General features: G+C 39.6%; 1 protein-coding gene across 4 annotated transcripts in view; it reads right to left on the bottom strand.

Annotated features, from left to right (window-relative positions):
• Positions 1–3,380: 3,380 nt before the first annotated feature.
• The window catches only part of GPR63 (G protein-coupled receptor 63), a 29,851-nt gene continuing 18,531 nt past the window's right edge, over positions 3,381–14,700 (bottom strand). For 3 of the 4 annotated variants that reach the window (XM_066994507.1, XM_013190885.3, XM_013190882.3), the window contains exons 3-5: positions 12,986–13,067; positions 12,211–12,288; positions 3,381–8,874 (exon numbers count right to left, since the gene is read on the bottom strand). In XM_066994507.1, coding sequence (XP_066850608.1) covers positions 7,470–8,729 — 1,260 coding nt within the window. In that variant the 5' untranslated portion in view covers positions 8,730–8,874; positions 12,211–12,288; positions 12,986–13,067 and the 3' untranslated portion in view covers positions 3,381–7,469. The remainder of the gene's footprint in view (positions 8,875–12,210; positions 12,289–12,985; positions 13,068–14,700) is intronic. The other variant, XM_066994508.1, reaches the window with a different exon arrangement.

Here is a 14,700-nt window from a genome sequence, read left to right as displayed (position 1 = left end):
TGCTGTGGTGTATTTGTTTGATGAGAGGCTGAATCTTGCTTTGTACTTGCAGTAGACAGTAAAATGCTATGACCAGTCTACGCTGATCTTTAGCTCCTGTGGGTCAAACAGCAGCTTTCATGGAAACTCCTGGAAATACCCTGTGCATGGTACTACTTGTGGCCACTCTACCCATCATACCGTTTCATCATATTTTCACTGTGTTTTGCTTTACTTTTGTACATGCTGTAGCTTCAGCCCCTCAAGAGACGCTCAACAGAATCTGTTGCTTAGTAATAGTAACCTTCATGGAAATTAACTTGAACTTCAAAAGAACAAAACATCTTTCGTTAGTCACAGATTTTAAGATAATGAATTCCTCTGAGAAAGTTGATTAGAAAAGCCAGCCTTCCAGAATCAAGCACCACCGATGTTGACCTAAGATGAATTACAAAGGTTAGCAACGCTCCTAAAAGGGCCATTTCTTTGTATCCCTTAAATTATAGTTAAGATTCTTCCTAGCAATTCCCAGGCTCACCTTGACAATGGCACTAATAAAGTAAAGATTTACGTAAGTGAAATCAGCCTCTCATACAGAAAAAAAGTCAGAAAGAATTACGGTGGTCATATAGTCTGGCCTCCTGCACAAGCCATGTGAATTAATTATTGTAACACAAACACCTCCTAAAAAAATCTCAAATATAAAATGCTTTTTGAAATTTTCTTTTCCCTTAGAGACCTGCTTCAGTTAAAAAGAAAAAAGTCTTGTGTTAGGGAAGAGGGGTTAAGATCCAGACGCATGAAAAGTGCTTCAGTTTACAGCCCATTTGCAGACTCTCATTCGGTGTCAGAGACAGGTGCCTACAGTACTTGTGCTGAGAGCAAAGTCAGCTGCCTTCAAAGGTTTTGTCAGAGATAGCTAAAATAATACATTCATCTCATCATATGGATCTGCTTCTACACGTGTCCAGAAGTGCTGCAGCACTGACAGTGGTGAACAGTGCAGTGCCCATCTCAAACTAGGATTTGCAGAACAGGCTTTACATTACCCACGTCACGAGAAATTCCATCCACAGGCATTGTCAGGGCTCATTCAACAGTTAAGACTGGAAGAAAAAAAAAAAAACAACACACATAACCAAGACAAATTTCTTGGCAGACCACTCCCTTAAGCTAGCTATTCAGTGGTGAATATATTTATGAGGGAAATATGGTATCAGTTCACCTTAGGACACAAGAGGATTTTAAACCAGAGCTTCTGTCTCTTGCTAATGCTATAATCAGTGGATTCTTACCTTATCCATGGTAAGAATAGAAGGGGCATTCTCAGTCCCTCCTGTAAAAGCCGTTCTACGTTGAACAGAATAATTAACTATTCGCTGAAAGAGAAAGGACATGCACCTGGGCTGCGGTACTTGCTGCATGCCATCAGTGATGGGGCTTCCAACAGTTGAAAACCTAATTGCAAAACTCTACCTTATATGAAAGGTGACTGGAGCACAGCCTTCCGCTTCCTTGTGAGTACGCTAGCTCTTTCCCTCTGGCCCAAGAAATATGAAGTCACTCATTGTGATAGCATCCACAGGAAGGACTGACAGCATCTCCCTGCTCTAGGACATACTGCTGATACACAACAGGTTCAACCTCCTCCTGCAAGGAAGGGAAGGATATCCAAGTCCAAGGAACCAAATTCAAAGACTGTTCTCACCGCCAAAGAATCAATAAACAGGAGATGATGGAAGACAGACCACTCTCTTCCTTCGAAAGGCATGACTTTTTCAGGGAGACGGCACTGGCACCCCAAAGAACAGCAGGACTGAAGCTGTACTTTAGCACCCAGATTTTCCTCCAATCTACAGGGTCTCTCTTTTGCCATACCAACTTTAGGCACTGCTCAGAGCCAGCAAAATCTTCTGTCTTTGACACAGAGCCTAGGTCCCTTACATCTAAGGACAACACTGATGTTTATCACAGCAGTGATTACAGCCCCTTTGGAGATCAGATTAATTCACTCCTGGAGGAATTAATGCCATTTATTTGACGAGAACTACTCTTTCAACAGAAGGGACAGCGTTAGTAGAATTCCTACTCACAGTGGTGAAAAGGCTTACCTCTATTTCAGGTCAACCACAGAGGTTTGAATTGCAGTCATCTATTTAAGGCACAGCACCAATTAAACAAGGAGCATGCCTCAATATTGCTATGTTCTGCTCCCACACACAAGCAAAGTTAGTTATCTAGACAGGCGAATAGAACAGGAACAAGTTATACTTTGATATTTATGAATACTACCTGCACTCGCTTGCAGCACTGTTAGTGATTTTACCTCAAGCTGCACACACTGTTGCACAATAAAGTAAAATAAGACACACTCTGCTCAAAGTATCCATAACGTCCATTTTACAAACACAGATCAGTTTTGTAAGGAGCAGCTAAGAATTAAGAAGCATCACCTACTACAGCTGATAATTTTTCCCATCTCACACAATGCAGTAACTGACTTAAGGCTTTCTTTTCTCCTCATATCATAGCAGATCTGATTGTCTTCATTAATGCCATTTTGATTGACAGCAAGCAGTAGGAACTCCAGTTCTGTTTAATACTCACTGGCAAATTCTGTGCCCAAGGTACTCACAAAAACAGAGGGACAAATTCAGCCATGAGCTGATCACTATTGTAGCTTAGTTGGAACAGGCCAAAAACGGAATAAAACCTGGACCTACTGGGGATAAGAGCAGAATCCTGCACTAATGCTAGAAGCAAATACATGTGGACCTGTAACAGCTCTTCCCTGACAGCCCTAATCTTATAGTCCAAGTTGGTAAAGCTCTCTCTCAGCCTGCCAGAGATGCTTCAAATAGCCCAAGAGCTGCTCCAGGTACCTGCGCTTCCTCACCTTCTCCAACCATCAGCACCAGCACCTCCTGCCACAACACGGCAGAGCAGGAGGTGCTGCCTCAGGGGAGGTGGAAGGCAAAAGGAGGGAAGAGATGAAGAAGTGGTTGTTGAAGAAGTCAGGGACAGAGCATTGCAATTAGCTGTGTGGCCAGCTGAGCAAGGCCATCCCCTAGCACCTGGAATACCCATCCCCTTGCAGGGGTTCTCTAGGGACGTGTCTTGACTCTTTACCATTTCTCTACATCACTCTAGTGGAATTTCTGCTGAATCATTAGCAAGCTGAAAAATTTCCCCAAAACAGCCAAGATGCTGAACATTTTTCATTCTACTAATATCTGAAGTAATTCATCACATACAAACAAGCAGCATTTGAATCATAAAGGTCACTGTCTTATACTGAAATGAATCATGCCATGCAATACCACTGCCTGCTTCATTTATTGTAAAATAAGATTATTTAAATTACTTAGTCCTAGCTAAAAGATAGCACACAGTACAGGTAGTATTTTTTGGATTTTTTTTTTCTCCTTTGCAGTATATTACCACTTTTATTTTAGCTTTGTTGACACACAAGCTCGTAAGAGAGCTTTCTATTTTTTTAAAACATTTTGTTTTAAACTGAAATTCTGAAAAGCAATCACACTCTTAATTAATTTACAAATAAATATAATGTTTGCAACTAGGAAGCTGGGCATCAAATTGAAGAAAACTTTTGCTTAGGTTGTGAATATACAAATATATAGCAATTGTACAGTCCTTAGCCACATTTTTTTGAGAATGCTCTTTTTGTTTGTTTGTTTCTTTGTTTCTCAGGTACATTCACAGGCTTAGAAAAGACAATACCATTCTATTTAACAGGTTGTTTTAAAAGAGTAGTTCAAATTTTCTTCAGAAAGTGACTATTCCTCAAAAAAAAAAAAATCAAACCAGTCCACAATGGCAAAGTAGTGTCTCCTAGAAAACTGGACTTAAGAAATTTGTCACCATTGCAACCACAACAAACTTGTGCTCTGAATTTTTATTTTTCACTTAAAAATAAATCAAGATCTCTCTCTAGGAGGGCACTGTTGAATGATTTGAGAATTGAAAGTTTCAAATGGTTACAGAAAGACCACTGAAGTCTTGCAACTGTTTATGCGTGTGCCCAAATTCAAAAGAAAATATAAAAGCATCTGGCATACAAATTAAGAAAGTAACAGAAAACAGTAAGAGGCAAAACAATTTTCTTATCTATATACATAAATTTTCTTACATGAGTAACAAATGTCAAAAATACACAACTTTGAGTACAAAAGAATCATTTTAGCAATAGATTTCTACAAATGAGCCTTGTGTAAGCAGCATGCTTTCACAGAATGAATTAAACTGAAACATAATTGAAAATACATTCATTTCCATCCTCCACATCAAAGATTTCTGAAAATGTAACATAAGGGAATGCAGTTTAGTAACCAGTATAATTTCTGGAGAAGACTGTTGTAATTTGCCAGTACAATCGAGAACAATCAACTTTATTTTTTAAAATCCTGACTTGATCAAACCCACCAAAATGCCTTAGTAGCCCCTAATTCTGCAAACATGCAGATGTTTTAACATTACAGACGTTTGCAAGGTCAGGCTTATTTTGGCAGGATCACAGACAGTAAGACTGAGCAGCTTTAGTGGTCTTTAACTTGGTCCTAGAACTTCAGCTGTAACAAGGCACTGCTCTAAAGACAGTGTATTAGATACAATAGGCCAAATGATTTTGTAAACACAGTTATCCTGGGGATTATTCTCTGACACCTTTTTGTATGTTTGTTTGAACACCCTTTGTTCACTGCAAGCTCTCATCATCTCTAAAACCTGTTAAGTGTGAATACTGTATCACCACCCCAGTCACTTTTCAATTTGGGCTACACAATCAGCGTTTCTTTTCTCCAGGTATCAGCAGGCCCAGCTCTGAGCAGAAACCTTGGCAGAGTTGTAATAAACAAACACCAAGTTATTCAGACAGATTAACTTTCTTTGATGTTTGCAATTTATACTTCACAGCAAGTACTTATCAGAGATTCTGAAATCCCCCCAACAATCTCTTCCCTTTCCCCTCCCCTTCAAGAAAACCATCTCACTTTCCTGTATTACTCATTCTCATTCCTTTTTGAATTACTATATTTTACATTTGTTCAAGCCCCTTACATCATAGCTCTGGAAGACAGCAAAAAATACCTGTTCTGCCATCTTAGTGTGTACTCTTACCATATTACATTAACTCTAAGCACAATTTTGCTGCTTTCAGAGATAAACAAGGATGACAGCTCTGAAACAGAAAATCCATACAACCCAGGTCATAAACTTTTGCCATCAATGTACATGTAATTGAGAAGTAAAAGCTATACTGCAAAGACACACTAAAACTCTCTGTTTTACAGCGGAACTCCTTTACCGCCTATCATTTTGATCAGAAAAATCCATATCATCAGTGCAGTTGACAAGGAATAGAAAGCATGGACATCAATAACATCAGCCCCGCCAGGGTGTCTTCACAATCCAGAACCTCCAATAGCAGTGCATTAACAAGCTTTTTTTTTTTTTGTTAAAAAATGAAATTACTAAAATTCAGAATCATTCCTTTTATTCTCATAAAATGTAGAAATTGCCAACGCTTTTACCAATAATTGTCAATGAGAGGAACAGAAATTACAGTTAAAGTAGTTCTTCACTGAAGACTTGAATAAAATCTGTGCTAGAAATGCTTAGCTGGCCTCCAGAAGCAAGCAGTCCCTGGACATCCACGCAGTACAGAGCATTTCCTTCATACACTCAGTTCAGAATTCATGCAGCAATAGATAAAATTGCTCTTATGTGCTCTTCAGGAACAAGAATAATGAAGAGGCCCCATGCTTTGGAGTACTGAAAGACAGCTGGAACCAAGAGAAGCCCAACCCCTAGCCCTGGCTGACAAGTTCATTGTGCCTTATTCCTCCTGTACCCCATCACAGGCAGCCCCAAAAACCTGCTGCAAGAACACGCAAGTTCTGCAAGCATTCTTCCCTAGGCTCAGAGGAACTGGGGATCTCACTTCAAAGCCCAAACCTAAGGCTTATTTTTACTTGCTTCTCATTAAATATTTATTTAGCTGGTTGAAAAGAAAAATATCTGAGCCTGGATTGCTATGGTCAAGGAAGACCTTTGTCTTTCTACTTTCCAGGCAGGTATCGAGACAGCCTGGTACTAACCAAAAGGGTGGTTTGTCATTTCAGGGGGAGAACCCCATGCCTAATGCATGAGAACAGTAAAGTAAACCCTTGAAGCAGCAGCCACTACAGAAGGAAAGGAGCAAAGAAAAATGAATGTAAAGAAGTCCCAGAGGGAAAAAGGGGAACTTTACCCCATCCCTAGCAAACTTTGCTGGCCAACTGTTAATCATTATTACCAGATTATGGTTTCAATCTAATACTTAAACTGGAAAAGAAGTCATTAGGATTTCTGTCCCCCACAGCTGTTCCTATGTAGGCTACATAGGCTTCCCCTACTATCCCTAATTCTATCCCAATGAACACCTGATAGCATGATTTCAGCCATATAGAGCATACCTAGCCTTAAATGATCTTCATGCAGAAACAGCATTATACCAACATACCGTGAACTGAAAGCACAGAGGCACAATTTCTGACAGCTTTTCAGGCATGTCACTAGGCTTGGATAGCATCGAACAACCTTAAGTAACCACACCACAGCTACCCTTTCCCCCTCCAACAATTTTCAAGTGAACTCCCTTTTTCTAAATCTTTTGTTAGCCTAAACCTCAGGATACGATATTTCCATCGCTTTCTTTCCTTTTCTTTTCTTCTTCCAACTCCCCTCAGAACTAAGCAGTTAATGCTACTTCTGATCAGTTGTTTGAAAAACATCAAATCCATGACTCTAATTGTAGCTATACCAACATAAATTGCCCTCCTAGAGCTTACATGGGACTTTCATTGAAATTCACCAATATAACAAATAATAACAACAATAATACCCCTTCAATACAGAACAAAATATTCCAATGAACAAATTCTATAGCAATTTCTTTAAAGTGCACAAAAATATTAATGGAAATATTAAAAAAGAAAAAAAGTTTTATAGTGTCACCACCAAAACTTCTGAAATATTGTTAAAATTAAATAGAAGTTATCTAAGGAGACTTTTTGGCTCTAATACATTGGCAGACAGCAGCAACATTTTTCAGAAAAATTACACCAACTGAATATACTGTACCTTAGCAGCATAAAAAATCCCTACAATTAGATGCAATTGCAGGTCTAGTAAGCATAAACCTGACAAAATGTTACAAATGCAATTTTTGTTTAAAAGAATGGATTTCCATGGAATCCTAGAGGTAACATTTGTTATTTTGTGTAGATTGTATTCTGGTAGTAAACCCAACTATAACCGATCACCTCCCCTCCCTCTGTCTTTCCTCCCAAAATTGCACAGAAAATTTAATCAAGTTATAAGATATGGCCACACTGAAAAAGCCATATGAAACAAAAACAAAAATCAACCTAAAGCCTAAAAACAAATAATCCCAGAAAATAACGATCAATCATTGTCATACAACTGCAGCTTTACACTACAGACCGATGCTCTCCACACACATAGATGGCACTGGGTCGAATGCGCCGCCTTGTATGGCCAGGTAGCTGTGGCAAAAACTTGAAGTATTTGGGCATCAAGTCTAAGCATGCATCATGAAACTTCTTAATCCTCCAGTAGTAAATCAGTGGGTTCAGTGCAGACTTGAGGTAGCAGAGCCAAAGGAGCCAAGTGCTTATCTCAAAAAAGTTGTGCTTGTAGTAGAAGTGGCTGTTGAATGTGGCAATAAGGCTGTAAGTGGTGAAGGGTGCCCAACAGACTATGAAGACAAGGAACAAAATCAAGATGGTCGTGAAGGCACGAGTTTTAAAGCTCATATCAATATTCATCTGAAAAGGTCTCTGTAAGCTCATAAGACCAAGTTTGCTGGCCTGGCTGAGGCATATGCTATCAGGGTGGCTATGGATACGAACTGCATTGTGGCGGACAGTGTTGAGTATGCCCATAAAAGAATACAGCATTACCAGGAATGGAATAAAAAAGGAAATTAGCAAGATAACTATCACATACGCTCGGTAACCTGGATTGGTAGAGTAGCCAAAAACACACTGAGGTGCTCTCGAGGGTATCTGCAGATTAGGATTCCCTACTGACAACGGAAAAGCAACAACAAAGGATGCTGCCCAGGAAATCACAATTAGAATCTTCGCGCGGTATGGGTTCAGTTTATCTTGCCTCTGCACTATGATAAGAAATCGGTCAATGCTAATAATTAGAAGAATGGCTACCCCCTCTATGACAAAAAGCCAGAAAAACATGGCAGAGACTCTGCAGAATATATCCCCAAAAATCCACTGAGTGGTAATGATTGTTATCAAAGCAAAAGGCATGTTCAGCACTGCCAGCAGCATGTCTGCAAAAGCCAGGCTTGCTAAGAGAATGTTAATTGCAGATCGCATAGCTGCCTTCTGGTAGACCATGAGGCAGACAACAAAGTTTCCAAGGAAAGAAACCAATAGGATAAATATCATAGCAGCAGAAAGAATGATCTGGAGTGGCAAACTCAAGCTCCTGAAAACTTCTTGCGATGGCAGGATAGCTGTAGCATTTACCAGAAAAGTACTTCTCTCAGTGGTAAGCACAGCACCTGAACTATATCTCAATGGCTGTGTTGTGCCACTACGAAGCAAGAACTGTGGAGTGGTAAAATTCGTGTAGGCATTTTCATAAACAATAAAAGTAGCATTTGAGGTCCCAGGACTGGCCAGTGTCAACATTGCTGAGAAAACCATTGCTTCAGGAAGAATGAAAGCAGAACCAAAAGGTCTTCAAGGCATTTCAGCTTGTTCAGGCAGTATCTTATTCCTGGTCATTTACCAAATCAGAGTTCAACATCTGAAGGCATCAAAGCTCTTAAATTCATGTCAGTATTTCCGTCTGAAAAAAAAATAATAAAGAAACAAAGTAAGATTCTCTAAAATCAATGTGAACCAAATGATCGCTTGCTTTCCTCAGTGACAAAAGTATCCTTACACTTTAAGCTTTACACTTCAGAGTGACATTTTGCTTAAGAACCCACACTGGGGTCTAGTACTATTTGGTCATTTTCTTAAAGATGCTTTTCTCTACTATAACCAGGACTGGAAATCTTGTGTTCAAAACCAAAACTTTACTGATGAAGAGTGAATAATTCAAATCAATATAATCATAGAATCATCCAGGTTAAAAAAACCTTCAAGATCAAGTCCAACCACCAACCTGACCTAATGAGTCCCATCACTAAACCACATCCCTTGGTGCCACATCAGCACGTCTCTTAAAAACCTCCAGGCCCAAGAACTCCACCGTTTCCCTAGGCAGTCTGCTCCAATGCCTGACCACTCACTCCAAGAAGAAATTCTTCCTGATATCCAACCTAAACCTCCCCTGCCACAACTTGAGGCCATTTCCTCATATGCTATAGCACTTGTCACCTGAGAAAAGAGACTGACACTCTCCTTGCTGTAGTCTCCTTTAAGGTAGTTATAGAGAGCAATGAGGTTTCCCCTCAACCTCCTCTTCTCCAAACTGAACAGCCCCAGTTCCCTCAGATGTTCCTCCTAATTCGTTTTCTAGTCCCTTCACCAGCTTCATTGCTCTTCTCTGTGCACACTGGGTCTGCTCAATATCCTTCCTGTAATGAGGGGCCCAACTGAACACAATATTTGAGGTGCGGGCTCACCAGTACTGCGTGCAAGGTTGGCCTTTTGGTCACCTGGACATACTGCTGGCTCACGCTCTCTTCCCCAGGCCTATATCGCTGCATGGGGTTATAACCCAAGTGCAGAACCCAGTACCTACCCTTATTGAATGTCATTAGATTGGACTTGGCCTACCCAGATCCCCCTGCAAAGCCTTCCTACCCTCAAGCAGATGGACAGTCCCACCTGACCTGGCATCGTCTGTGATCTTACTGAGTGTGCACTCAATCCCCTCATGAAGATTGTTGATAAAAACACTGACCAAAACTGGCCCCAGTACTGAGCCCTGGGGAATGTCACTGGTGACGGGCCACCAACTGGACTGAACTCCTTTCACTATGACTCTGAGCCTGGCCATCCAGCCGGTTCTTCACCCAGCAAACTGTACACCTGTCCAAGCCATATGCAGACAGTTTCTCCAGGAGAATGCTGTGGGAAACAGTGTCAAATGCTTTACTAAAACCCAGGTAAAACAACATCCACAGCCTTTCTCTCAGGTTGGTCATTTTGAAGGAGATCATGTTAGTCAGGCAGGACCTGCCTTTCATAAACCTATGCTGGCTGCTTCTGATAATTCGACTGCCCTGTATGTGCTGTGTGATGACATTCGAGATGATCCGCTCCATAACCTTCCCTGGTACTGAGGTCAGACTGACAAGTCTGTAATTCCTTGGATTCTCTATCTTTAAAGTATCTTTATATAAATCTCATAGCCAACTTCATAATTTTGTTTTGAAATCGCCTACAGCTGGAAACATTAGTAACATTTCCAAATAACTTAGATAGTACCAGTATCATCTACCTACCTGTTTGGTAGGCACTGAAAAGCTTACCTATTTGAGCTACAATACATATTACAGAACCCCTTGTTCTAAGTCAACAGCATCAGATGCCTCAGGGAAAAAAACAAACAAAAAACATGTAAAACATCCTAACCTGTTATTTATTATCAAATAACACATCCACAGGACTAAAGTATTTCTCAATTTGTTTCATTTAGTGACTGACTCATATCAACATGCAGGAAACTAACTCTTCTTTAGTTGTTACAACCCTTCCTCCTGCAGCAAGCGTTCTCATTTTCACTGGTCTAGACATGTCTTTGTTAATTCATCTTGCTATTCCACATAATTTAACTGTGCATGTCCTCTTTTTCCCTGTAAATCTAATCCTTAGACATTATGCTGAACCCCCTCCCTCACTGTTATGCTAACACAATGCGACATTTCCTTTTAGAGTTTACCCATACCATCTTAGGTATTTATCAAATATTCACTGTTCTTACCGACAAAACGCAGAAGAGCTGAGAGCTGTCTCCCCCTTTCAGTGCTAGGTCTTCAAAGAACTCCTCCTCTCTATCTTTGACTATTAATTTAAGCACCCACAGAGTACTCTGGCATCTAATCAAGCTGGAAAACAGAAGGACTCTATGCCTTTTTTAAAAATGGATCACCACAGCCAGAAACATAAAGTGGGATTCATCTCATTCAGTCTGGATGACAGTAGCAGCCACTTCAGGCTGTTTTCATGTTTTTTGTCAGACGAAGGATATAGGTATCTACAGAGGGCAATCTATCTCCTCTACCTCTGTGACAAGTTTGTGCTGCTAACTTGAGATGCCTGTGTCTGATAACACAAATCCCACCCATAGTATCTATGCATGTTCTGGTTGGTACAAACATTGGGCACTAATGAAAAGAGGAAGAAACACTTCAGAAATTACAGAAGGACCATATGCTTCAAGGAGGATCAAAAATGTACTCTTCCCAGGATAATATTTCACTATCAAAGGAACGAACTGTCAGACAAGTCTAATGTACATGCCCAGGATGGACAACTTTTTGTGATTCAAATGCAAGGTTGCTCAGGATACTGACAAGAATTCATCAGGAACATCAACATTATGGCCCGCTCGTCTCATTCCATAGCAAAGCTATTCCCTTCCCATTTTCATGCTTAGGATCACTACATGGTTTCCAGGGCCAGACAGCCTTTGGCTTTTTTTTTTTTAAAGACAAACTATTAATCTGTCTCTCTTCATTTCCAGTAGTACGATGAAGAGATATTATTATAAGCATGTTAATTTCGTTGAGTCATACGTATTCCACTTTTTAGAGGACTTCCTGCTGCAATAGAAAAAACTATTGTCATCATTTTCTACTTTACCCTATTATATTTCAACAGCCGTTAAACTCAGCAAGAATATACCAAGGCATGTAAACTGACATTTTGTAAAAACATCATTCATTCTAGATTTCACTTTTCTCTCCTTTTTCTTTCATTTTATTTTATAGAAACTCTTCTACAGAAAGTTTCAATGTTAATTATAAGCTAAAGCATAAATAGTAGATAAAACCTTTTTGTTCGTTTTTGTTGGTTGTTGGTTTTTAGTTTTGGTCTTTATAAACCTTCTATTTACTAGTCTTCTTTAAGATATTTTATAGAATAAACTCTGTAAACAACAGCAGAAAAGTTAAAACAGCTTTCCAGGATAGATAACCACAAATTTCAGCAATAAACTAGAAAAACTCACCTGAAGTTCCACAGAGGCTTATGACTCCACAAGCCAAGAACACTGAAGAGGGAAAGAAGCTGTAGCGTTCTGCCGGGACTGTAAAAGAGCATAAATTCAACAAATACTTCTGGATTTAAAATCATGAAGAACCGAAAATGAGATCCCCAGGGCAGTATCTTTTAGAGCTCTGTGAGCAACAAACCAGCAAAGGTAACTTTTGCATTTCTGTTTTTGACAAGGTCTCTCCACCAAGGCTCTAAAAGAAACTAATCTGCACTTGGATAAATGTAAAACCTCTCACAGATAATAATCAGTTTAGAATAGTAAACAAAAGGAGGAACAGTTAGTTTCTCAATAGAAAAAGGTCAGTGGAAAGATCCTACAAAGAAAAACTACACTGGGGTTCAAGCGGTTTGACATATGGAAAGAAGAGGGAAATGTGAATTCATGACATTTACTGATGATGAACATGAACGGTTTTTCAGAGCAATCTAATAAAAACAAAGGTCAACTATAAAGAGGTACAGAGGGATCTCATGATAGTTAATGACAAGGTAATAAACTGCCAGATAAAATTCGTTGTTGCTAGAGGTAAAGCTGTACATGTGTAGAAAAACAGGATTATCTGCACAGTAACAGATGCTAAACAAACTATTACCATCCAGAAGAAAAACAGATTTTCAACTGATAGTAGTCTGCTCTAAGAAAACTAAACCAAGCATTCAGAACTGTTAGTAAAGCAACAAAGAAAGGCAGGAGCTATCTACATACAATATATATTTATATACACTACCTGCTACAATACACATCCATGGCACCTCTTATCTTCAGTGCTACGTTCAATTCTGCTTCATCTGATCTCCATTCAAAAGTGACTGAAAAAAGGTATCACATAGGTCTAGGAATTATTAGGTCTAGGAATTATTAGTGGCACAAGGAAAGTGAATGATTGCTGTCTCTCATAATGCAAGTAGGAATAGACAAAGGAAATAATAATTTTACAATTAATTGTGAAAATATTAGTCACAGGATGCAGTGGATGCCATGGAGCTTCTGTGAGTTCAGAAGGCAATTTAGGGTATAATTAGGAAGATCTTCAGAGATAATCTGGAAGAGGTGAATCACGCTTTCTCCCTCAGCTGACTGCGAAGTATGTGTGGCCACCTGATTTGAATAAAGACATTTAAAGCACATACCTCCAGTTAATTGACTAACTTGTATAAATACAATAGAATTTGCTCCCTTAAACATGATTAAAGAGATGAAAACTTAGGTTATGCCACTCAACTTTACAGTCTGGAACATGAAAAGTTTAGGAAGGCTTTAGATGAAAGCATGTCATAAAAATCCTAAGAGAAAAAAATAACTAGAAGCATTCACGTTCCAAGGTAAAGTATCACAGTTTTACAAAATGCTGCTTTATCATGAATTGTCCTTCTAAACTGATGGAAGGAAACAAGGGGAGTGACAGCAAAAGTGGTCTGCACCCTTAGTTTAGCCAAGAAGATTGTGCTAGCCTGTATTTCTCAAGCCAGCACTGTCCAGTATACAACAAAGGACTCGCAGGTGTCTGTAGACTGTTCCTAAAAAAAGTGACTATGAAAAATAATCTCATGTACATTCCCTCACCACTCCAGCTCCCTAAGCAAATCGCTACATCCTATTTTGCAACTTCTCAATGTGATGATCATACGCTTTTCTGCACAGCTTTAAGAGAAGAGGAGGAGAATGACCTCACCCAAGCTGCTGCCTGGACCCAGCCAAATGCTTTCAGTGGGAAGTGAGTGTCAGCCATTCGGCTGTTACGAAAGTCATCAGACGTATCTTCGTTTTGAGAACAATAAACAAGCTGTCATCCGCTTTTGAGAAGACAATACCTAACCTAAGAAGAGGACTGAAGTCTGAATCCCAGGTAGAAAGAAACTGAGTGCTGCTCATGTAGTCACTGCTTCCTGATGGTTTCTAGGCAGCACCTTCCTCTGTCAGTCTGATGTATGAAATCTCTCCACGCGTCACACAGCAAATCTCCATACTTAAACGTGTTTTCAAGTCGTACTTATCCAACCTGCAGGCATGCTAGTTACGGCCTTTCTTGGCTATCATTCTTTGTAAAAGTCATTAGCATTTCAGCCAACAAACTCAAAAGGATCCCTTCCATAAGCAGTCACACATTTATTTTTTTTATTCACAGGGCTTTTACCATGAGCATTCACATGATTATTACACATGCACCTTGTGTTCCTTTTCTCATGCATACCTCTTCCTACCTTCTCAAATTTCCCCAAAATTATGTAAGGATAGAAATTTCGAATGAAAGAAAGGGACCAATAAGATAACTTCAGAGCAATTTCATTTCAGTCCTCACTTGTTCTTTGAGAAAGACAGATCCTGTAATTTCAAAGGCAGTCGTTGCTGAATGGCAATCACATACCTCGTAAAAAGAAGACCATGCTCTGGTAGTTTAAATAGGTAAGCTCAAGCAAGAGGCAGGTACCTTTTGTCACAGCA

Source organism: Anser cygnoides, chromosome 3, assembly GCF_040182565.1.
Source record: "Anser cygnoides isolate HZ-2024a breed goose chromosome 3, Taihu_goose_T2T_genome, whole genome shotgun sequence".
NCBI classification, from domain to species: Eukaryota; Metazoa; Chordata; class Aves; order Anseriformes; family Anatidae; genus Anser; species Anser cygnoides.
This window is presented reverse-complemented; position numbering and strand designations above follow the sequence as displayed.